This window comes from Hippocampus comes, unplaced genomic scaffold (genome assembly GCF_001891065.2).
Source record: "Hippocampus comes isolate QL1 unplaced genomic scaffold, H_comes_QL1_v1.1 scaffold28, whole genome shotgun sequence".
Classification (NCBI taxonomy): domain Eukaryota; kingdom Metazoa; phylum Chordata; class Actinopteri; order Syngnathiformes; family Syngnathidae; genus Hippocampus; species Hippocampus comes.
The window spans coordinates 183,584-208,442 of record NW_017805405.1 but is presented as its reverse complement, the minus strand read 5'-3'; the positions used below and the strand labels follow the sequence as shown (position 1 = coordinate 208,442).

Below are 24,859 nucleotides of genomic sequence, written 5' to 3'. Positions count from 1 at the left end.
TATATATATATATATATATATATGTGTGTATAGAAAAGCTACATGATCTGGTGAGACTTTGCAAAAAAAAAAAGAAAAACAAATTCCTTTAAAGACATATAGCTGTTATTGAAGCAGTTCTGGTTGTCTTACATTTCTGCCCCAGTCCCTCCACATTTAAGTCTTTCATTTTGCCTTCACAGAAGAAACAGCAGGAGCTCGGGGACATGATGGATCTGTCCTCCTACTTGCTGAGGCCCATCTACATGATCTGGTGAGACTTTGCAAAAAAAAAAAAAAAAAGAAAAACAAATTCCTTTAAAGACATATAGCTGTTATTGAAGCAGTTCTGGTTGTCTTACATTTCTGCCCCAGTCCCTCCACATTTAAGTCTTTCATTTTGCCTTCACAGAAGAAACAGCAGGAGCTCGGGGACATGATGGATCTGTCCTCCTACTTGCTGAGGCCCATCCAAAGGATCAGCAAGTACAGCCTCTTGCTGCAGGACATGCTGGCTCTGACTGCATCCTGCCGGCCGCAAGACAATACTGATGCCACTGCGGGTGTCAACGATGCCGAGTTCAGCGGCAGAGCGAGCGAACGGGCTGACATCAAGGCTGCCGTTGACCTGGTTCGCTTTCAGATGCGTCACGGCAACGACCTGCTCACCATGGATGCTATCCAGGACTGTGATGTAAGACTGATGTAAAACGGGAGATATAATGAATTAAATCAAAACGCTCTTTTTAAACATCCACAAAACGTATTTCAACACACACAAAATTTGCAAAAAGCATATCACAGGGGCACACTTTCAAACAAGGTGGTGCTAGTTAGAATACAGGCATGTCTTCTCTTCTTTGCTGACAGGTAAACTTAAAAGAACAAGGTCAGCTCATTCGACAGGATGAGTTTACTGTTTTCTTTCGGAAGAAGAAATGCCTGCGCCGCATCTTCCTCTTTGAGCATCTCATTCTCTTCAGCAAGACAAAGAAGACCGAAGTTGGAAATGAAGTTTATGTCTACAAACAGTCCTTTAAGGTGTGGAGAACCTGGTGCCGACTTGTTTTCACAACTTGACTGTGAAGCTGTTGTCTCATCGGATTGGACAGATAAACTAAGCAGAGATCACGTCTGAATGTCTCCCTTTGTGTTCTTTCTTTCGCCCAGACTAACGACATCGGGATGACTCATGACGCCGGCGTGAGCGGCCTTTGCTTTGAAATCTGGTTCCGCAGGAGGAAGAGCGAGGACACTTATACATTGAAGGCCACCAGCGTAGATCTGAAGAAAGCCTGGACCGCTGACTTGGAGAAGATTCTCTGGGATCAGGCGACTCACAGTCGAGGTACCAACTGAATCATATGGACTGTCGAGGAAAAAAAAAAGGCCATCCATTCCACTATCAATCTTTGTATCTGTTCTTTTATCTGTTCTCTAACTGTCCATATTGTCAGTCAATGACACGTCAACACCATTGCAATTGCGTGCATTGGAAGATGCAGACTATGTTCTATGTTGCAGAACTAAGACTACAGGAGAGAGCGTTCATGGGACTGGGTCACAAATCATTCTTGGACATTCAACCCAGCGAGGCTGCCATCTGCGACCGGGACGTCAGTGGCATCCTGCCTGGCAGAGGTAAGTGTTAGGAACATTCTGCATAGAGTACATTTATTGCGGTCACATCGAGGCAGTGTCGGCCATTGTCTTAGCTGTCCGTGACGGTGGTCCTAACGCAAATATTGTATCTGAAAATATCTATGGAAGGAATGGTTGAGGTATTTGGGACAAGAATTAAAGCCGCAGTAAGTGCTAATTGCACCTTAAAATAACTCTTTAAAAAGTTGGGGAAAAAAACAACAACAAATTACTCTGGTAGGCAAGCAGTAATTGTTGAGACAGAGACTAGCAGGCTCCATTCATCAGTACATATATAAATTTGGACTCTGTATTTTTGGTGACAAACTCATTTGTAGGTATGTATATATGGATGGATGGATGGATGGATGGATGGATGGATGGATGGATAGCTAGCTGGATAGAGATAGCTACCCTGGATAGAGATAGCTACCCTGCTAGGTAGCTAGCTAGTGTAGGCTTAATAGCGGTTCCTGTACTTGGGTCTCTGGTATGCCTAGTTTGTGGTGACGTGAGAAGGAGGTGACGAAGTGAACGTTCGTTGCTGTCGCGTGCTGAAAAGAAAAAGGCAATAAACTGGCGGTGGTCCCAAATTCGGATTATTGTTGGAGAGATTTATAAAGCCTCTAAACTCGGACGTTACACTAGCTAGCTAGATAGCTAGAGGGGCTCGATGGCTAGCTCGCGGTCTAGATGGCTAGCTGGCTAGCTAGATGGCTAGCTAGATAGCTAGCTGGCTAGATAGATAGATCGTGATCAATTGGCCTGTAAATGTACTTTATACATCAATCTATATTTTATGGTTCAATAGCATTCCCCCAAACCAGTGTTTTGCACTGAAGCTGTTGACATTTATTTGCAGATTTTGTAACTATTACCACTGCAAGAACCGTAAGTCAAACTCGTGCTGTGGGATGACCGCATTCAGTCACAGCGGCTGCTGAACCAGCCAGCCGCGCGACCACAATGCATTGTGTGTATTGTAACGTCTGATCAGATGTTGAAAGGATAACAAGGAGGTGGTCACTCAGCACTCCCGCTAATGCGCGCAGGCTGGGTCACTGTGGGATGTAACCGCGCCAAAATAACAACAATAAACTGAAGTGTCTGCCTCACCTTCTGCTCTCCCCCACTCACAAGCTCTCTTGAGCGAGTTAACAAATCTGACCGAAGTTGATAAATCAACTGTCATTCATATTATTCCACAATTCATTTACCTTTATTTTAGTGTCAACCTGACCTACAAGACCAAAACAGTTTTGTATGATGAATTTGATATAGTTTATTGGAATGCCGATTCTTTATTGCTTGTGTTTGTTGAACAATAGACGGGAAGGACCTTGGAAAAATAAATAAATGATTCACAATTGCGATATTGAGGGAGGAAAAATCGGAATTAAATTACTTTTCTGAATCGTTGAGAACACCAGAATAAATATTTTGTAAACTGCCTGCTTGAAAAAAAAGTGTTTGTGAGCAAGCCTTGCTCTACTTTACACTGTTAGTCTAGTCTCAGTCTCGTCTCAGTGCTAAGGCTCCACCCTCGAAAAGTCTGTTGTATTTCTTGATTCTTGCGATATTTTGACCAAAAGTATGTCACAGAAATGAAAGATGGCTTCATGGGAAATGTTTTAAAATGAAAAAAAAAAATCTGTCTCCTGTAATCCTTTTCGGGGACAGCGGTTACGACAGTGGACAGCCCTATCATGTTATCAGGTTACAGGTTATCATTATTGGTGCATGAAAGGGTTAAGCAATGTTTTTAACAGCAAAACATTTCCCCTTTGAGTATGTCCAAGTCAGAAGTGGAACACACTTCCATAGTTAATGCTTGTGGTCACCGAGCTCCTTCTTGTGTGATTGATGGCAACTACTGTATGCCTGTGTGTTGTCAGTCCCTGTGGCGTGTTGTTCACACAGGGCTATAGAATTCGCTCGCCCGTACTCCGTTGGCTCTGCCTCCACCACCTTCAGCCAGTCGTCTTCATCGTCAGGCCGTGGCTCGCTTTCTCCCGCTGGCTATCTTGGAAGCCCGGCTGCTGGCCCCGCCCCCGACGGTGTACTGGACAATGAGGTCAACACTCGTCACTGTCGACTTCATCAGGACCAGGACCGCTGGAAAACAAACCATCGTCCGCTCAGTACGTTTGACGGAGACCACCTCAGACTAGGGGAGAAGCATTGATAAGTGTCACGTAAAAACGTAATACCATATTTTCCACACTAAAAGGCGCACTGGATTATGAGGCGCATCTTCAATGAAGGCCTATTTTGTAATTTTTTTTCATACATTGGGCATACCGCATTATAAGACGCAATCTACAATGCATCCACTAGATGGAGCTACGCTCATGGAAACGCCAACAGAACGATCAGATGTCAGTAAAACATATTTAATAAAGCAGCGACACAGTTCACTTAACCAACAGCAAGTTATAACATTGTCTCGTTAACGTTGAACTCTCTTGCCGCTGCTCTATTTCCATGTTCAACTGCGTAACCGATCGCCTTAAGTTTGAACTCTGCGTTGTCAGCATGTCTCGAGCAAGGAGCCATTTTGGGGGTCAAAATATTACCGTAATGACCATACACAAGGCGCATCGGATTTTAAGGCGTGCTGTGAGCTTTGAAGAAAATGGAAGGCTTTTAGGTGCTCCTTTTAGTGCAGACAATACGGTACTTATCATGTAAAAATTTGAACATTATCATGTGAAAACGTGATACCACGTAAAAACTTGTCAATAACGGGAAAATTCGTATGTGTTGACCGGTATTACTTTTGCAGAGTTCAGCTCATGACTTATTTTATCTTTCAGACTTAACAGACACAGCAGACTCATCCGAGGAGAGCGCCAACGTGTTCTTCAGCGACTCGGAGCACAGTTGTCTGTCGGCCCTCGGCCGGGAGGTTGTGGACTCCTCATCGTCACTTGGCTCCCACAGTCCCCAGCCGTGCGCATCGCTGCGTCACATGAATAGCTCACCGTCCGTCAAGACGAAGAATGCGTCCGTTGACGCCAAGCCTCCGCATCTGGATGATGCTCAGGTGCGTGGCGAAAGGGTGTACAGTGAACTGACGTATATTTACAGTTAGGCGTTCAGGGATTCATTGCCTTCTGTTATTTGCCGAAATACTCCTCTCATCTTACTTTGATGAACTGTGGATAAACCACACTCAGAAGCAGATACACTAGCCATAGTGGTGACAAATATGTGCACATACAAGTGCAAAAAAGGCAAGATGTGATTATTGCACTCTGTATAATAGACACGCTATCTTGGTATTGGTGACTAGTATCGTCCGCTATCGTGATTATCTGATATGTTAAAACATATCAGATACTCACGATAAGGCTGGTACCAGTCCGATACCGATAACTGGTATCAGTCGGTACTTGTGTTTTACTACTGAAGTGCGATGTGTTTTTGTTGATGCTGTCTAAATTGGGTGAGGATTTGCCGTGCAAAAGTAGGTTCGAGGGCCTGTTCATTGCTTCTTGAATTTCATTCTCCTTTTACAAGTGTATGTTTTTGCATTACAGGGACATATCCCGATAGGCAAATCAACAGAGGTTTAACCTGGATTCCGAGGGCATGGTAAGCCTCTTATCTTAATTGTGACAATTAATTTCAATTGCAGATAGTTGGTCCTCACCGCCGCTCTGATTTCTTCTGGTCCACCTCCTCATTCTTTTAGGATTCTTATTTATCACTTCACTTCCTTCCATGTGACCTTTGGACTTTATGAGGCCACACACACGAGCAAGCATTTATTGGCATGGTTGTTTATTTCAAGGTTTTATCGCATACAAAATAATGCATACAGCAGAAAACGGACAAGCCGAAATTTTTGAAATAACATTTAATGTAATAGATCTTATTTTACTTTTTTTTTTCCGTTGCAGGTGTTCCTCAGTTTACAAGTTCCATTCGTACAGCTGTAACATAGCCTGAATTTTTACCTTGTGTTAGTCCATCCATCCATCCATTTTCTGATCCACTTTATCCTCACAGGGGTCACGGGGTGTGCTGGAGCCTATCGAAGCCATCTTCGGGCAGTTGGCGGGGGACACCCTCAACCTGTTGTCAGCCAATCGCAGGACACACACAGACAAAAATAACATCGAGATTCACAATCACACCCTACGGACAATTTAGAGTGTTGCATTAGCCTGCCGTGCATATTTTTGGAATGTGGGAGTACCCGGAGAAAACCCACACAGGCACGGGGAGAACATGCAAACTCCACACAAGAAGGCCCGAGCCGGAATCGAACCCAGCACCTCTGCACTGTGAGGCAGAAACGCTAACTATTCAACCACCATGCCGCCATTAGTGTAAATCATAAGGCTATATTAGAGTAAATATTTGCATGAACAACTCATAAGCCATGAATTTGAAATAATAAAATAGAAAACAGCGAATACAGCGGCAACTGGTTTTGCCTTCTTGTGGCAGCGTATTTTATTTTGTGCTTTGTCAAAATCTGGCCATGCAGGAGTCGCATTGAACGAGCGTTCAATAATTTCAACTTGAACACACAGGACCAGAGTCGAATGTATTTATTTTATTTTTTTTCCATTTAAGGACATGACTCCAGAGAGCGGCTTTTTTGCCCCCCCCCCCCCCCACACACACACACACACACACACACGCACTCTCACACACACACATCCCAAAAATGGCAATTGCTGCCCTTCATGGACAGTTTGGACACATTGATGTGTTGACTTAGTTTTCTTTCTTTTTTTTTTTTTTTTTTTAATTATTATTTACCACAGCTGTCCTCCAAATATTTGATGTAATTTCCGTGTGTGTGTGTGTGTGTGTGTGTGTCTAAGTGTGTTTTATTTACAAAAGGGACAGGCCACTTGCGAACATACGAATCACATGTTTTAAACGGCATGTGAATTTGAGGTGCTGTTTCAGCATCAATGCAGGGACAAAAGACAATGGACACTTTGAATTGAGGTATGTCACTGTCATTTTCAGGGTGGTGGGGGATTGTTTGTTTTTATGTTTTTGTCTGGTCAAACACACACACGGTTGACGTTGCCTGTTAAACTACTAACTTTTTTATCATATTTCCTTTCTGAAGCTGTTTACACAAGTTGAGTCACTATTTGTTTGTTTGTATGAAGTATATGCAGTATTATGTGCAGTCAGGTCTCTTGTTAATGTTGTTTTGGTACCAATAAAGTTGGAAGTGTGCTGTTAGCAGAATATGTTGATTTCTTCATTTGTCTGTCATAGATGATAAATTAGACGACAAATAAATGTCATGCCACCGCATCGTATAAATAGTGAAATACAATAGTACACAGCCACAGATATTTTTTTAATATACAGTGATGGCTTAACAAGCATGTCACCTGTCTCGTCTCAATGACATGCGTCAAATGGACTTTAGTAGAAATCAATGTCCCTCCAAAAGAGAAAGTGGAAGTGATGCAAGCCTGTCTGCGCTTCCAACTAAAAACAGAATAATGACCAGATGAGGTCAGATGTGAACTGCCCACTCTGGTTTCACGTGGCTACAAATACCCACCAGGGCCAGGAGCTGTGACTTTGCTTCAGGCACATCTCACACACATACACACACCCCGAGCGCCACTGCAATCATGAGTCAAGGTAAGCTGAAAAAAAGCATGCTCTTCTCCATCATAGGTGTCAAACGCCGGTCGTGGAGGGCCGCCGTCTTGCATGTCTTCCATCTCTCTCAGTGACAATAAACCTGACTGAAATAATCAGCAAGCTCTTCAAAAGCTGAATATTGAGCCTGTTCATTTGAATCAGGTGCGTTGCAACAGGCAGAGATGGAAAACATGCATGATGGCGGGCCTCCAGGACTGCAGTTTGACACCGATGCTCTACATGTTTGTTATGATTTATTTTACAGTCGGGATACATTGCTCTAAAGCATGGGTGTCAAATTATTTTTGTCGCGGGCCACTTTGGAGTCACGTTTTCCCTCGGCGGGCTGTTACGACACTGAAACCAAATAAATGTTTAATCATTCTCTTTGCATAAATTGTACACAACTAATTAATTTATGGATTGCTAGTTTTGAAATCACTCAAGCCAACTATTTGTTTGTTACATTAGGTTAAAGTTTTTTTTTTGTTTTTCCAGACAATGCTTTTTTTTGGTGAAGTTTCTCTTCAACCCTTACCTGGCTGACAGTTTCGGCTGTCACTTCAGCCTTCATCGGAGCTATCAGTGCTTCCTTGTGACATGTCTTAAAAACAGCAATTTGTTTGTTCCGTTATTGTTGAAGTGAGTGTGAACAGGGTAACAAAACTATTGCAAAATTGCAACGTCATTTATCACACATGACACTTTGACATTTCAGTCCAGATTTTACCAAGGATCAGGCAAGTTGACACACATAATTTTCTTTCGCGGGCCACAGAAAATGATGTGGCGGGCCGGATCTGGCCCCCGGGCCTTGACTTTGACACTTGTGATCTACAGACTCCAGTGCTTCACTGTGTGTGGATTTGATTTAAAAAGTAAATCGGAAAAAAAAAAATTAATTTCCTGTAAATATTTACATGACACTCCTGGGATCGGGAAAATCTGTAAAATAAGAACATCGGTCGACCAAACTTGATGGCATGATATTTTCTCATTGAGTCATGTGTTTGCGGCAGTTTTGGCTATCGAGCGCTGTGACCTTAACATCAGAGGCAACAAAAGCAGCCATCACACGGAGCCGTTTGCGGACCAGCGCCTGATTGTCCGACGGGGACAAGCCTTCACCATCTTTGTCCACTTGAGGCCCGGCAGCAAGACGCTCAAAGCACACGACGCCAACCTCAACTTCATTGTCCACACTGGTGAGAAAGCAATCGCCCCACCACCGGAAGACACGTTGTTCATGCACACGTGTGTGTTGTGTGTCTTGATTTAGATTTTTTATGTGCACCCTGCAGGTCCGCTGCCCAAAAAAGAATCAGACACTAAGGTTTCCTTCCCGCTCAGTGACTCCACCGTTGACACGGAGTGGAGTGCTTCGGCCACTCATGATCGGGCTGGCAACAAAGTGTCCCTCACCATAATGTCATCCCCCAATGCACCCATTGGGCTCTACTCTCTGACTGTCGACCACCGCGGGCAGAAGACCACCTTAGGGCAATTTACTTTGCTCTTTAACGCTTGGTGTCCAAGTTAGTCCTCCTTTTTTTTTTTTGCCTTCATTTTGGAAACCATTAGGTGTTCTATCAAGTAAATTCTTCACCACAACTTATCAACTTGATGGGGGGCAATCACTCTCAAAAGTAATTTTAACAAAGTAGCTGTCACGTTACGCACGAAGCAGGGAAAAGAACCGCTTTGTGCGTAACAGAAAAAGGTGAGAATGAGTGGATCACCGAAAGAGCAGACACTGACAAAGGACTCTGTCTCAAAAATAACATTTATTATTAACGAAAAACTCCGCCTAATGGAAAAACAGAAAGCGCTGGTAATTAATGAGAACCAGGAAATAGAGAAAAAACGCGACAACAGAAAACGCTTGCAAAAAACGGCAAGGAAGAATATGTAGCCAAATATTGGGTACAGCACGTACTTAAAAATAGTCTACAATAGGACTAGGAAATATAACAATCAGCGATAGTGTACGAGTTCGTTCGAGTAAATGGGCAACAGCAGTGGCACGGCGTGCAATACTCCGGCAATGTGCTGAAACTGGAGTGCTTAGATATAGCAGGAGAGATAATTGGCAAATAGGCAGCAGGTGTGCAGACAGCAGAATGAACGCCTGCCACCTGCTGCCCAATACGGAACATGACAGTAGCAGTTGGAAAGTGAAAAGTAGTTTATTTGTTTTCTTTTAGAAAGCACAATATCACAGAATAATGTGCTAACATCAATGTACATCATTATAGAGGAGTAAAATAATAGGAAAATGTATTTTTCTTGAAACATGGCAATATTAACCCTTTGAGGGACATCGGTTACTACGGTCGACAGCTTATCATGTTTTCAAGTTACAGGGTGCAGGAAAGGGTGAAGTGAGAAAATCGGGAATTGGTCACATTCACGTGCTTGTTTTTACTTTTGAGGAAAAGGTGTTTTTTGGAAAATATTTATAATATTACAATGATAGCAGTAACATTTATGAGTTCTTGTTTGTGGGAGTGGTAGTTTACAAGAAAAAGTGAAATTCTTTGATTTTTATTTTTTTTTAATGTATAAGTACAAACATAGGCAACATTAGAGGAAAGTTTGGAGAGGCTCGAATTGAAATAGTTTGAATGGGTGTACTTCAACCATGATTCACACAGTGAAAATGAAATCCTCGATCCCCAAAGTAACATTCTTGGCGGAGGCGGTGAGGCCATCCTACTGTTCACCATTGCCAGTAACGCTTTTCACATTGTGCGCGGTCCCGCAGATGATGCTGTGTACATGCACGGCGAGGCCAAGAGGCACGAGTATGTTTTGGCGCAGCACGGCCAGATCTACAGAGGCACGCACAAACGCATCAAGGGGACGCCGTGGAATTTTGGACAGGTGTGTATGCTCAAAAAAAAAAAAAAAAAAAAAGATCACTATATTTATATGCGCATGTGTACACCAAGTTCCAAATTATTACGCAAATTGTTTGTCTCTGAGCTTTGTAACTAGTCTATCCAAATGCACTGTTCCAAATTATAATGCACAGCAGTGTTTTTCAACATTTTATGACAAAAAGAAACAAAAAAAGTCATTTGTGGAACTTGCAGCTTTTGCAGAGTTTGTATTTTCTCCCGTGCCTGCATGGGTTTTCTCCGGGTACTCCGGTTTCCTCCCACATTCCAAAAACCTGCATGGGAGGCTGATTGTACAGTCTAAATTGTCCCCGAGGTCTGAGTGTGAGTGTGAGCGCGGGTTGTTGTTCGTCTCTGTGTGCCCTGCGGTCGGCTGTCAATCAGTTCAGGGTGTACCTTGCCTACTGCTCCAAGACAGCTGGCGGATAGGCTTCACCACGACCCTCATGAGGATAAGTGGTTCAGAAAATGGATAATTGATAGAAACATCATTTGCATCACAATTATGAACACAATAGGAAACTTTGTCCCATTTGCTCTGTGTGCAGTTTGAAGCAGGAATTCTGGACATCTGTCTGAAGATCCTTGACGACAACCCGAAATTTGTTTCGGACGCCGACCAGGACTGTTCAGCCAGGAAAAATCCGATCTACGTGACTCGAGTCCTGAGCGCCATGGTAAGTAGCTAAAGCCAAGGTGAGGATCCACCGTTGATGAAAATACGGCTACAGCAATTTATTTTTACGGCTTCAGTCGTGATGGCATTAATGCCATCTATCAACGCAAGTACATTATCAGTATACACCCCAATGTGGACAAGCGCTGGAGAAAATGGATGGAAGAAGACTTAGTTTATGTTTGGCCTATATAAAAAAAATAAATAAACATTACAAATCCATTCGTCAGTGTCCTCATTAGGGTTGCAGGTGAACTGGATCGCTGACTTTGGCGAGAGGTCAATTTTAAGGTCAATCTTAGGCCACATGCAGGCCAACAAGACTTCACAGTCACGTTCACCATTTCCGCGTTTGTTGTCTCAGATCAACAGTAATGACGACAAAGGGGTCCTGGTGGGAGAGTGGTATGACTTTACTGGAGGCATTCATCCCGGTCAGTGGGTCGGTACCGGGGACATCCTGCGCCAGTGGGCGGAGAGTGGCCCCGTCCGCTATGGACAGTGTTGGGTGTTCGCCGCTGTTGGCTGTACAGGTAGAGGATGAGTCAAACTTTTTCCTGACTGTTAATCCGTCTTTGACGGTCATTCAAAATAATAATTACACAGCCATGATGAAAAGGCATTTCTGTACACTTTGCTTAATTTGTGTGGTCCTTTTTGCTTTTGTAGGTCAAAAGAAATCAATAAGAAAAGAGTCGACATTTTTTAAATCAGTATCAAAAATTTATTTGGGGAGACATAAAGCCATTTCTGAGTAGAATTTTCTGGAAACCAGTGCCCCCCCCAAAAAATATATATATATATTTTTTAATAATATTCCAAGGGTCAGGTCATACAGATGGTTTTCACATATAAAAGTATGTAAGAATATAAAGAGTATTTGTTTTGTTTTGTTTTTTTTAAATCGCTGCTAATGTTTAAGATCACAGGTAGCGGGAGCCTATCCCAGCGAGACACAGGGTACACCCCGCCAAAAAAAGAAAAAAAAAAATCAATAATCGCTGAAAATGAACAGCGTAATGAGGAAAAATAAATCAATAAAAATAGTAAATATGTCGGAATAGGGTGTCCCCCACGCCTTGCACGGAGTCAGCTGGGTTAGGCTTGAACTCACCGCTTATGAAATTAAGACAAAAATAAAAATGTAAAAAGCACATTTCAACAATTGGACAGACGGCCTTTTTTTTATCTTATTTTTTCAGAGGTGATTGCGTCTTTGTAAGAGACTTACGACTTTGTCTATGAAATCACATTATTGCTATAAGAGTGCTAAATGAAAAACATGTCTTTCTTTGACAACATTTGAATGTGTAGTTCATGCACACGCACGCACGCACGCACACACGCATACATAGTAAAGACGGTATCCAATGTTTACCTGCTTCCTCCAGTGTCCCGCGCCCTGGGTATCCCATGTCGGGTGGTCACCAACTTTGGTTCGGCCCATGACAGTAACGCCAACCTCATCATAGAAAACCATTACAATGAAGATGGGGAAATGATTTCTGAAGGGGACTCGGTCTGGTGAGTAACATTACAGCCAGTCATGGTGATGGTGATCATCATCATCATCATTTATAAGCTTCATCTTCATCTCCTCTTGGCAGGAACTTCCATGTTTGGGTGGACAGCTGGATGACTCGTCCAGATTTGGGCAAGGAGTTTGACGGATGGCAAACCAGCGATCCAACACCACAGGAGAAGAGTGACGGTGAGCTCGAGTTTTCATATACAGTACACCCCGACGGCCGCAACGTGAGATACACTTATATAATCGGATGACATCCAATGCAAGAGCTGTAGCAAAAATTCAGCCTTAAAAAATATGATATCTTTTGATTTTAATGACATCAGCAACGTATTCATTTGGCACCATTTTGATTGTAGCGTAAGCCTTTATTGAAACACGAATACAAAACTGTTGGAATGAATCCCTCTGAGATCCGCTTCCGTATATTGTCAGGTGTTTATCGTTGCGGACCGGCTGCACTGAGGGCCATTAAGGAAGGAGAGCTCACCAAAAAATATGATGCCCCTTTTATTTTTGCCGAGGTGAGTTTGATGGTGGATAATACTGATGACAATTAGAAAGAACAAAAATACTTGTTAAGCATAGAAATCAACCAAGCTCAAACAAGTTGATGCAATTTGCATTAAACCTCACCTACGAAATAAGGGTAGCAGTTTGGGTTTGGAGAGAGACTGATGACATACGGCAGTTCTGTGTTGCATTAGGTCAATGCCGACGTGGTGGACTTGATGCGCCTGTCGAACGGAGAGCTCGTCAAGATCAGCGGATCCACGAAATCCGTCGGACGCTTCATCAGCACCAAAGCTGTCGCTTCAGATGAGAGACAGGACATCACAGATGAGTACAAGTATCCTGAAGGTAAACACACGTCTTGTGCATTTTCTTCAATGTACATTAAAGAGCAGCAACTTTGTCAACTTCAAATTCTGTCACTTGATGCTTTAGGTTCCAAGGAGGAGCGGGAAGTGTACAAGAAGGCCCAGCACCACAACAAGCTACAACAACGGGGAGAGGACCCGGGCCTCCAACTCAAGGTTCACCAACCTTGAATTCAACTGGAATTATAATTGGCTCATTTGGTCTGACGGTGGACAAGTGGTTAGCACATCTGCCTCACAATTCTGAGTTTTAGGGGTGAATCTCTCGCTGTCTGTATGATGTTCTGTAAATTCCAAAAGTGTGAATGCGAGTGTGACTGGCTGTTTGTCTGGATGTGCCCTGTGATAGTGTTGCAACCAGACCAGGGCATACACCCTAACTCTAACCCCTAACCCTAACTGCCTTAACCTGAAACCCTAACCTCCAAGCCTAACCCCTAACCCTACCCCCGTAACACCTAACACTAACCCCCTAACTCTAACACCAACCGTAAGCCTAATGCCCTAACCTCCCTAACCCAAACCCTAACCCCTAAACCTGACCCCGAACCCCAAACCCTAGCCCTCACCCCTAACGCGAACAACCTTACCCTAACCCCTAACCCTTACCCCCAAACCTCAACACTAACCCCCTAACCCTAACCCCTGACTCTTAAACCTAAACCTAAACCCAAACCCTAAACCCCAACCCTAAACCCTAACTCCAACACTAACCACAACCCTACCCCCTAACCCCTGAACACTAACCCACTAACCCAAACCCTAACCCCGTGACCCTAACTCTAACTCTAACCCTAACCTTCACCCCTAACCCAAACCCTTTTTCATTTGTTAAGTTGATCCACAATTAACTTAATTTTTTGTGTTTAACAAAATACAATTACTGTACACAGAACTGGCTGACATAAATAATTGATTTGACCTTATAACTAACACAAAAAAAAACAACTTTATTGCAGTATCTGAATAAGAGCAGTGCATTATTGTCCTCGTTCTATCGATGACCCAAACTAAATAATTCTTCTCCTTTTTATTGAAGATCAAGCTGGCAAAAAATATGATCGTGGGTTCAGACTTTGAGGTGTACGCAGTCGTCACCAATAACTGCATGGTGACAAAGACGTGTACGCTCCTCTTCTTTGCCAAAGCTGTGGGTTACAACGGCAGACGAGGAAAGAGCTGTGGATTCACCTCGGACAGACTGGAGGTGCCCGCTGGAGAAGGTGAGAACCTCCTCAATTCACCAAAATGGACACGCATCGTACAAAATAACTCATTGGTTGCCCAGTCATTCAAATTAGATTTTACTTGCATCAAAAAAGGACTTCATAACAATCAGAGATTCTACCATCCCATTAAAAATGTTTAGAAATTAAAAATCAAATAAAATGTCATCCTCTGTAATAGAATTTACAGTAGATTCATGAATGAGGAGTTGACTGATTGTGTTTTTTTTAAGCGAGACGACTGTACCTTAAGTTGGAATATGGCACTTACGGACCGGTGATCACGTCCGATCGACTCATTCAGTTGTCAGCCATCACCATCGACAAGCAAACCGTCGACTACCACAAGGCCGAGAAGACTATAGTACTAGACGAGCCACATGTAGAAATCAAGGTACGGTATTGAAATCTGATGTGGGACATATTCTGCAATTTTTTTTTTACATTTTAAACCAGTTTCCACGTGTCTTCATAAAAGGTCTCTGATATTCTCCTATCAAAATATGAAGGATAAAGAGTAATTACAGACTTAATATCTACTTGTCAGATTCTGGTTCATATCGGTCGGTTTTAGGAGGGTGGTGGGGGGGGCAGTTCCATCTCATGCAGCTGCTGAGTATGATTTTCGTTAAGATATTCGCTACGCCGTTTTGCCAACGCAGCAACCTTGTTACTATATTTAGCAACATTTCCAACATTTATAGCAAACTTAAAAAAAAAAAAAAAAAAAAAGTGACAGGCATTAAATCTAGCTACTTCTCTTGTGGTGTTATCTGAGCCTTCCGGAGGCTGGAGAATGTCGTAATTGCCCATTAAATCTAGCTACTTCTCTTGTGGTGTTATCTGGGCCTTCCGGAGGCTCATTTATTTTCTGTTGCACTGACTAGCCTTTCATTAAACGTGTTTGTGCAGATGCTAGGAGAAGCCATGGTGATGCAGCCAGTGTTGGTGAGGCTGACCATGCTAAACCCGTTACCGGAGGCGCTCCTGGACTGCAGCTTCACTGTTGGGGGCGCTGGCCTCATCGATGGCAAACCCATAACACTCAAGTATGTAGGCTATTGGCGCTTTCTTCTTGACAACATGCATGTTAAGTTCATTGAAAAGTGAAATCAGTGCATGGACGAAAGAAAAACAGCATTTGACCCCACCCACATAATAAGGCTGGCTAACACATCTATCATCGACTCTTGGATTTGGGCCCGTGAGGAGTTTGCATGTTCTCCTTGTTCCCGCATTCCAAAAACGTGCACGTTAGCTTTAGTGAAGACTCTAAATTGCCCATAGGTGTAAATTAGTTTGTGACTTGATGTGACTTTTGATTGACTATTGACTAGTATAGGACGTAGACCACCTTACATCCAAAGTCAGCAGGAACTAGGTTCCATATTCTTATCTTCATTCGGAAAATGTGTGCAATTAATTTAATAATTCTTCTACTTCTGTTCTTCTTCCAGGATTGGGCGTGTGGGACCCAAACAAGAAGCCATGGTCACCGCCGTGTTTACTCCGACCTTGGCTGGCTCCAGCATGCTGCTGGTCAGCTTTGACAGTGACAAACTGAAGAACATTAAGAACACCATCAGTGTTGTGGTGAAGGAACGTGACACTTCACACATATAAGCCTACGCTCTCATTTTCAAACACTTGGAATGACATACCGGAATGCATTGTCAGACACAGGGAAGGGCGGGGGGTCTTATTGCTTCCTTTTATTTGATCTACCCTTATATGTTGCAATACACAACACAGGTTGACTCGCTGCTATATATCTCATTGATTTGTTACTATGAATTGATCATGTTTAGTGATTTTATAGTCTGCAGCAAAAATAGCTACCAGTTAAGTTGAACAATTGATTATATTGAATTGTACTTGTTTGACGAAATAAATGACAACTAAATCCATCTGTGTTCTAAAGCGCCTGTCTTCATGATAATCGTGGGTAAACTAGAGCCTATTGACATTGGGTGAGAGGTGCTGGTCACCAACGGAGCACAACGAAAAGGCAGTGATAATGGGGTTGTGTAAGCGTCGCATGCTCAAGAGCGTGTATGTGCAAGTCTCTGTCCCATCTGGCACGCCAAAACATATTGTCTCGTCGTCATGGACACAGCCTCGAATCGCATAATCACGAACACCAAGGAGAGGACAAGGAGGATTTCAGTCAAGCTTGAGTCTTTTTCCTACAGCTCTGAATGGACAGCAGTTGGATGAATTGGTGAGCGATTCTTCAAGACGAGACAGCAACTTCTCCACATTGGTAAACGATAGGTGAAGTGTCTCAGAAGTCACATCCAACTTGCGATTGAGCTCACTTGTCGCCTGAGTTTGAGTGTTGATAGCTTGCAGCAGCCCACCAAACATCACCGACAGCTTGCTCATTTCTAATAAAGCTGCTCACGTCTTCTGAATTTTGTGATGAATCATGAACCCGCCAGCTCCAAATAGCATCAGAATTCTAATAATGTATGCGTCTTCCACATCTTCTTCCATTTATTCCAGGAATCCAACATATACCCAGCAGTGAATGTACTATCCGGAAAAAAAACAGCTTCTCCCTTTCTTTGCTCTTCTGGTTGAGAAAATGTTGTTGATTGTGTTGAGAGACCAGCTGACCAATTTCGTGGTTTGATATTCGGGAGAAGATGCAGCGGAAGGCTGGGATGCTAGTTGAAAGATAGAAGTCTGTATTCAAGACCAAGTCAGCAGGCAGTGAGAGAGATAAGTGCGGGTGAGCGGCAGAGTAGAACGCGTCCACCTTTGTGGGGAGAGAAGCAGAAAAAGCTTCACTCAGATGTAAGTAATGTTATCTATTGCCTTCCATGCCTTTTTTTATTGCTTGTTTACTAAGATTTAGCACATTTCATTGTTTTTTTTTTAAGTCGTTTCTTAAGGGTTGTGAATCTCTCCAATAAAAGACGATTCCACACAGAAATATATGGGGTATGATACGAATCAAGTATGGTACATTTTCAAGTGGAACGATTCCATTTGGTTAATTTCAGTGGGATTCGATAATGTACAGCTGCATCTTTTGTCATATTTATTAATGTGTAAGATGTGGTAGCGCTCCAAAGCCCAAACTATTTCGAACGATTCAATTGATATCTGGATACATGTATTGTGATACGCTTCAAAGACAGTACATGTTACGATTCGATTTGATTGAATCAAAACCAATTTTCCGATTCAAATTTTTTAACTCCACGGTGCTTCTTCCCTGGAGCCCCCACGCCAGCGGTGTAGAAACACCCTTGGTTGCGCGCACTTCTAACCTCGAAACCTCTGCTTTACCATCGTAAACCGAGGACCATCGCACGTATTGCTTCATCCGCAGTGGAGTCGAATGGGGTGCTTCACCGTGCCGCGGGGGAAGCCGTCACGGTGACGTGCCTGAGGGCAGAGAGGCGGACCCGGTTGTGCAGCAGCCGCCGAGCAGCGTGTCTCCACCAACACGATGAAACATGGATGAGGAGGTCACGGAAAGTTGGGAGGAAGCGGCTGATAACGGGGTAAAGCAACACCAGACTAACATTAATTTGTTCGCCACCGCCTTGGTAGTGATTTGAATTCGGCTTCGTCGCGGGACATTCTTGGAAAGCTTGTTGTGTGTCCCGAGTGCCGCGGGCCAACAATGTGGCTCTTGCTAGCGCGTTAGCTTCGGCAAAGTTAGCGAGCTAAAGCCAGGCGACTCACGAGTTAGCTCGGCTGAATCAAAGTGAGCTCGATAAGCGAGTGCGTTATTCTGTAAGGACTAGTTAGTACCTAATCTCCAAGCGGCCCGTTTATCGTGTAGGCCTGTTCCGGTGACAAAGTTTCAGTTTTTTTTTCACTTCAGCTAACGCTGCTGTGGCTGGCATGCAACCGGCTCGTGTCAGTGTTACGGTTCAACTGGCTTCCGGCTTACTTTCTGGATACGCTTCTGACAGATACCGCTTCTAATTCAACTCACGTATTTGTGGTACACGCACAGAACGAAGGCTTCATAATTATAATTAACACGATGTCGACGCACCGCACACTCAATTGGCCGTTTAGCTCCGATTTGTTCAGCGCGGGTTCCAACTTTTCACGATAGCTAATTCAATATGTTGGTATTAACGGCCTGTCTTTTTTTAAGTTCCTTTTCAAATAGCTCAATTTCACAAGTTTGACGGCGGAGAGTGGAGACAATGTTCTGCCGGCAAACTGTTTGGGAAGTAGCCAAGTTAGCCCATTTAACGACAGTGCTGAGTGATCAAGTTTGCAGGCAAAGTTAGCTTAGCGCCAGACGATGACGTCACCACCGCGGCCCGAGAAGGCGCTGTTTGTCGGAAGTGGCTAGCCAGCCAGCGGCGCTGTGCTTCACGTCATAATTCCTCACATATCCTAATTGTCATTGAAGAAAATAACAACTCCCTCCCTAATGACGGCATATTGTGGCTAATGTTAGCGAGCTGACCGCTTTCATACCGTGACTTGACAGCTGCCCCCGTGTAATGTATAAATAGCTTGTAACTCAACCCTGTTTTCCTTCCACTCCAGGACTTGCTCTCTATCCTTCACACACTAACTTAATTTCTTTTCTCCCTGCCATCAAAATCCGCATTGGACTAATTTGTTTACATTAATTAATGTTTGCATTTCCCTTCCGCAGGAAATGGAAAAGCGGTTAGAGGAGAAACTAAGAATCAGCCAAAGAGAAAAGTAAGACGATAAAACTGCATTTATTTGTTGAGGTTGTTTTAAAGTGACATAAATATCATGTCCCGCCATTTCTTAAAGTGTATCTTGGCAGGGCCCAGAGATGTGCCCTGAAAATAAAATCTCTAGTTTTATTTTTCACAAAAATATGTCCATTTGTTGCCTGCTTGCTGCAAGTTTTCCTTGCAGTAATGTTTTATGTTGCCCCACTAGTCAATATACATTTGTCTATTGTCGCTATTCAAAATACTTTACTGTGTGCTGCTGTAAGACCTGAATTCCCCTGCTGGAGATCATAAAAGAGTTGTCTTTTCTTAACATGCCTTGTGAAGACCTCATCAGTTTTACCTTGCCCGCTGTCGTTTCCAGAGAGTCAAGTAACCACCATTGTTCTTCGCACTCGCCACTGAAGACAGCCATGGTGATCCAGGACGACTGTCTACCGGCAGCGCCGCCACCTCAGATTCGCATCTTGAAGCGGCCCGCGAACAACGGGTCGCTGGGGTCCCCCTTGAACCAGAACAGGCCCACGCCCCAGGTCAAGTCCCTGGCACAGCGCGAGGCGGAGTATGCTGAGGCTCGCAAGAGAATTTTGGGGAGCGCCTGTCCGGAGGAGACGGCCCAGGATAAGAACGCCTCAGACAGGTAAATCTTGTTTAGACACTAATCTCTTGATGTCTTGCTCTACTGCAAAGACTTATGTTAACCACAACAAGATTAATATAATAATTGAAGTTATTTAACAACTTCAATCTGCTGACTATGGGTGAAAATGAATTCCAAAATTGGGCTTTGGAGTGAAAATGGTTGGCAACCACTTTCTGGCCTACTCATGCCATTTACAATCGCTACTCCCACAATATGCTGAACCAAACATGGAAATGTTTACCTCCTGTTGTGTGTTTTTCCTCCAGGACCAGTCGCATCAACTCTACGTTGCCTTCAGAGGACACCAGATCCAACAATCACACGATCCGACAGCCAAACAGCCCCGACGGCACCCAAGGTTTCCGACAGCACAGATAAATTGGACCTAGGGGCCACCGTAAGGAGAGTGAGCCTTTTTTGGGCGAGTGGGAGGGGGGCAGACAAGAAGCACTACATTGCCCCAAACTTTCTTCCCACTTCCTCTACAGGAAGAGCATTCGCCCTCCCCCAGGCCCTCCCTCCTTCCATCTCGACACTGTGACAATGAACACCTGGACTCACTGTGACGATCTCTTTATAAGGAACGCCTCACTCCTCCTCTCCAAGCAAAGACTAGCAAAGAGGAGGTGCAGTGAGGTGATGGCCATGCCCCAGCAATAATAGTCAAAACGTCACTTTATAGTTGTCATTTTTAAATCTTTCACGGTGGGCTCACCAACTTTTTACCTTTTGCTTTTTTTCCTCAGATTTGGGATTATTACAACGGTTTCTCCGCTTGGTCATTTTTACATAAATCATTTGTAAAGAGGACCTGCCAGCTTAGCCCTCGCGATACATAAACCATGTGAAATATAGCCATTGTTTTGGGGATGCAAAATTGATCATCTCATGGTGTCGCAGCGTGGCTTTATCAGTGCGCTCCTTACCAGCATGTTGCCATTTATTTTGAACCATTTTATTTCTGCTTGATTTTGTTTTTGTGTTGCCGGCCTTTCTCCACAGGTTATCACGTCGTTCTGTTTTAAAAGTAAGCGCCTTGAGTAAAGTAAGCGGGCTTGGCGTTGACTTTTTTTAAGGAGCTTTTCTGCCTTTTAAATATACCAGACGGCAGTCACGCCAGAAGTATTTTAACCCAAGAACAAAGATGGGAATCAGGTTACCCAGCATACTTTGTACATAAAGCATGAGTTTCCTTTCCTTTTAGCAAGCTTGGCCATGTCTTCTCCAGCGCAACACGTAGGAAGTGAACTCTTTCAAATGCTTACAGTATGAATCAATTAAAAAGGATTTTATTTCCTTTTTTTTTTTTTCTTTTTCATGAACTTATGCAAACATGATGGCTGTTGTCTGTTTGAAATGTTTGACTCCTTGTGCAAAAGGTCACGGCTGGAATTCTGACACTGCTATGAATGAGGAGGATATATGATTCGAACATGATCCAGAGAGCAGAAAGCAAGTCACCATTTAGCCCAGAAATGATGTTTCATGTTGTTTACCCTACCCGCGTTTCAGTTTTTTTTTTGTCACGTAGACTTCAAGAAAGCCATATTTTGTGGTACAAGCCATTGATGGAAAGGTTCAATTCCACCTGTATCTTTCTTTTACTTCCTGGGGGTGCAAGTGGAGAGTGTGAGCGAAAACAGCCTATGGAATGCCTAGCGAAAGTGCAGACTGTAAATAAACAGATTTAATAAAATGACTTACCAAAAAAAAATGTTTTAAACCGCAAGCTGTGCTTCATTAACGTCTGCAAAAAATAAACACAGGCCTCAGTCATGTAATAAAACAATCACTTTATTAGACTTTTGTAGTCCTATACTATATGTTGACAGTGTTTGTATGTCAGGGGAATGAGACGCTAATTTATGCCGATGGCTGTGTACTCTGAGGAATACAGTGTTTGGTTCAGGGGCGGCCACGATGGGACAGAGGGGTCACAAAGGAGTGAATTGAGATGTTTGAACTTTTTCTTGGATGGATGCTTTGGGCAGAGGCAGCAAAGATATTTCAGGGCACCAACATCAATCAGCAGCTGCAAAACAAATAAAAAGAAGACAACGAGCATATTTTGTCAGTCCCATCCAAATATGATGAGTTAAAAATCAATAAAATGAGCCAAAGATAATAAGCAGCCACTGTATTATAGTGAACATGCATATTTTGTTAGTTTGCAATTCACAAATTAACCCCTTAGGTTTTTTTTTCGTTTTTTTTTTTTCCTTCTGTGGAACAGACCCCAAGCAAATTGCTGGAAAACAAGAACAAGAACATCTTTATGTCAGGGGGGTGGCCAGGGTTAGTGGAGACGATATGTATGTTTTTGCTCTACTGAGTGGCTGTTAAAAATCTCAAGAGAGCAAACGACAGATGCCTTGTTAATAATTCACAGTCGCTATTTTGATGTGTTGCAAAGGCAACATGCTTGCATATTTCACAAAACCAAATGACCGGAACACATAAGTTGTTTATTTTTTAGGGTAATGTGAAATGAGTTACAACTGGTTTCACAAACCAATCATTTTGGCAACATTTTAAATACTCAGAAATTTTTAAAGATGTTCAGCACGTAAACGGTTTAATTTCAATGAGCTACACTTCAGTTTAAGACACTCCCTTGTACAAATGCCTGGCACAACAAAGGAGCAGTTTCTTTCTATCCTTTTGTATTAAGCTTAAGAATCCAGTTTCCTCAATTCAACCTTTGAAGATCTACAAAAAACGCACTCCCCATTTATTTTTAACACAGCAAATGAAATGATACTTATATTTCAAAATCCAGGTGGGAACACTGGAGTAAAAAAAAAAAAAAAAACACATTCCGGACTACACAGTCTGAGCAGATGCAGAGTTTCTTAATGGGAAAAGAAAATGTTGAAAAATAGCGGTGCTTCCACTTTCCTGTTCACACTCACCTCCACTACAAAACAAATGAGGAAATTGAGAGCAGCCAGAGCGACAAGCAGCATCTTGAAATTCAAGTCAGTGAAGTCATAAAGCTGCATTATCTTTCTGAAGAAAGGTCCTGGATACAACACTAGACAAGTCATCACGGCAAACTGAACGAAGAGTAAACACAGGAAAATCACTGCAAGGAAAATAAGGGCAAAAATGTGTCAAAAACTCTGGCTTTTAAAGCAAGAAGCAATAGCGGTCAAAGTGCCAGCATGTCTTACAATTGTGGTAGAGAAGTTTCTTGTGAGGGTGACCTTTCGTGACCACCACAGCCATGAAGATGTACTGGAAACCAGACAAGGAAAAAATGCCGGTGTTCTCCATGTTGGGTAAGTTGGCAGTCCCAAAAATCGTGGAATTGAGGGGAATATACCTGGTGGAGAAGCAAATCATCATCAGGCACGGAAGTGATTATTGATTAATTCATTACTAAGCTAATCAGGGACAAGAATCAAAATTGAGAATAAAAGTCGGAAAAACGTAATTGTTGCTGTACGGGTGCATATGGTGGCTAAACCTTGGACGCTAATGTGCTTATCAAATACTGCAAACAGATATACGGCAAATTTAATGAGGTATAACAAGCACATATGACATTACACAATTGACCAATTTAGCGTCCGCTAATGCTAGTGTTAGCACACGTCCATCTGTAGCAAATGAACACTCCATACTATAATCTAAACATTACTCAAATTTTGGCACGCAAGCGCACACATGTTGAATATGGACTGACCAATCCTGTGATTTGGTGATGAAGAGCGCAACAATCTGACCCAAGATTATCACGGATATGTGGATGAACAGGCTGCCTAAAACGGGCAAGGCGAACAGATTGGCCGGTGGCCGGCACGGGCTCAGTTTCTCACTGGGGCCGCCCTTCCCCATCACGATAGCCAGCAGGGTCACCAGCACGACATCAGTGAAGAAGAACTGCAGGTCACCCAGATTGGTGCTCACCTGGACACGTTTTCAGCCCGTTAAAATGATACAGGACTATCCTCTGTGTTATTTGTGTTAGCTGGTGGACTCACTGTGTATAGGATGAGCACGGAGCAGAACTGAATCATGCTATACACGGCCATGTATCTGAAGAGGCTGAATGCGGTAACCAGAGAACATCGACCTTCTCTGCGGAGACAAGAACAAGTCAGACGTCATGGACATTACGCCAAAAAATAAAAATAAAAATAAAAAATAACCAAAACAAAACAACCCCCCCACCAGAATGACCTTTAGGGGAACATACAAAACTCAGTCAGTCAGTTGCGCCTCCTGGAAACTTTAGATAAATAAATAAATAAATTACCCCCATCACAAGTTTCACCGACTGACGTGAATTTGGGTGGATGTGTCCACCACAGCAGGACACACAAAAATTGTGTCCAAAGCTGAAAAAGATGTCAGCCATTTTGGTTTTAAGCAGCCATTTTGGGCAAATTCCAGGGTTTGTAATTTGACAAACCAATCCATCCATCCATTTTCCTTCGGGTCACAGGTGAGCTGGAGTCTCATTATTTTTGCTCCATGTACAGCACTTGTTGCTTTGAAGTACTCTATAAATACAGCTGAGTGGAGTATCTGAGCTGATTTTAGGCAAGAAGCAGGATACACCCTGGACTGGTCGGCAGTCAAGAGCAAGGTAAATAGAGACAAATGACCATTCAAAACACAGTGACACCAACAAGACAATTTTTAGGCTAAAATGCATGTTGTTGACTTGTGGAAGGTAGGTGGTATGACTTGAGACAACCCGCACGCACGCACGCACGCACGCGCGCACACGCGCACGCACACGCACACGCACACGTCCCAACAGAGATTGGAACCTCGATCTTCTGATTTGCTAACCGCTACGCCACCATGTTTGCATCACCACGATTGCTCACCTAATGAGCAGTGGCACACAGCTGATATTTTCAGTCTTGGAGGTGAAAGGTGAAGCGATGGAGGCCTCCGCCTCCGACAAAGAGACCCCAGCATCAGCGGCTCTCAAGGCACCGCAGTCATTGGCACCATCTCCACACATGCCCACCCGGTAGCTGTCATAAAGAAACAGGACGGTAGAAAGTTTTGTTGGTTTCAAGACATTTTCAGTAAAAAACTGA

At 43.3% G+C, this 24,859-nt stretch overlaps 4 protein-coding genes and 1 long non-coding RNA gene across 5 annotated transcripts in view; 3 read left to right on the top strand and 2 right to left on the bottom strand.

Annotated features, from left to right (window-relative positions):
• Positions 1-5,667, top strand: part of LOC109517757 (uncharacterized) — a 22,378-nt gene extending 16,711 nt beyond the window's left edge. The window contains exons 15-21 of the mRNA XM_019873096.1: positions 304-673; positions 850-1,020; positions 1,150-1,327; positions 1,504-1,620; positions 3,516-3,761; positions 4,437-4,666; positions 5,163-5,667. Coding sequence (XP_019728655.1) covers positions 304-673; positions 850-1,020; positions 1,150-1,327; positions 1,504-1,620; positions 3,516-3,761; positions 4,437-4,666; positions 5,163-5,198 — 1,348 coding nt within the window. The 3' untranslated portion in view covers positions 5,199-5,667. The remainder of the gene's footprint in view (positions 1-303; positions 674-849; positions 1,021-1,149; positions 1,328-1,503; positions 1,621-3,515; positions 3,762-4,436; positions 4,667-5,162) is intronic.
• Positions 5,668-7,025: 1,358 nt separating this feature from the next.
• LOC109517773 (protein-glutamine gamma-glutamyltransferase 2-like) lies at positions 7,026-16,372 on the top strand. Its single transcript, XM_019873122.1, has 15 exons — positions 7,026-7,251; positions 8,274-8,459; positions 8,556-8,789; positions 10,019-10,137; positions 10,703-10,831; positions 11,195-11,363; positions 12,222-12,354; positions 12,438-12,541; positions 12,794-12,882; positions 13,066-13,219; positions 13,307-13,395; positions 14,279-14,462; positions 14,699-14,859; positions 15,378-15,514; positions 15,923-16,372. Exons 1-15 carry the CDS (start codon positions 7,242-7,244, stop codon positions 16,086-16,088), a joined length of 2,064 nt encoding a protein of 687 aa, XP_019728681.1. The 5' UTR covers positions 7,026-7,241; the 3' UTR covers positions 16,089-16,372.
• Positions 16,166-17,822, bottom strand: LOC109517776 (uncharacterized). The gene is made up of 2 exons (XR_002168609.1): positions 17,744-17,822; positions 16,166-17,226 (listed from the first exon to the last, which is right to left on the bottom strand). It is a non-coding gene; the product is annotated as an uncharacterized LOC109517776 (long non-coding RNA).
• szrd1 (SUZ RNA binding domain containing 1) lies at positions 17,822-21,513 on the top strand. Its single transcript, XM_019873125.1, has 4 exons — positions 17,822-17,980; positions 19,105-19,154; positions 19,521-19,796; positions 20,066-21,513. Exons 1-4 carry the CDS (start codon positions 17,933-17,935, stop codon positions 20,175-20,177), a joined length of 486 nt encoding a protein of 161 aa, XP_019728684.1. The 5' UTR covers positions 17,822-17,932; the 3' UTR covers positions 20,178-21,513.
• Positions 21,324-24,859, bottom strand: part of atp13a2 (ATPase cation transporting 13A2) — a 17,560-nt gene continuing 14,024 nt past the window's right edge. The window contains exons 24-29 of the mRNA XM_019873120.1: positions 24,641-24,793; positions 23,786-23,882; positions 23,488-23,711; positions 22,973-23,124; positions 22,712-22,884; positions 21,324-21,831 (exon numbers count right to left, since the gene is read on the bottom strand). Coding sequence (XP_019728679.1) covers positions 21,658-21,831; positions 22,712-22,884; positions 22,973-23,124; positions 23,488-23,711; positions 23,786-23,882; positions 24,641-24,793 — 973 coding nt within the window. The 3' untranslated portion in view covers positions 21,324-21,657. The remainder of the gene's footprint in view (positions 21,832-22,711; positions 22,885-22,972; positions 23,125-23,487; positions 23,712-23,785; positions 23,883-24,640; positions 24,794-24,859) is intronic.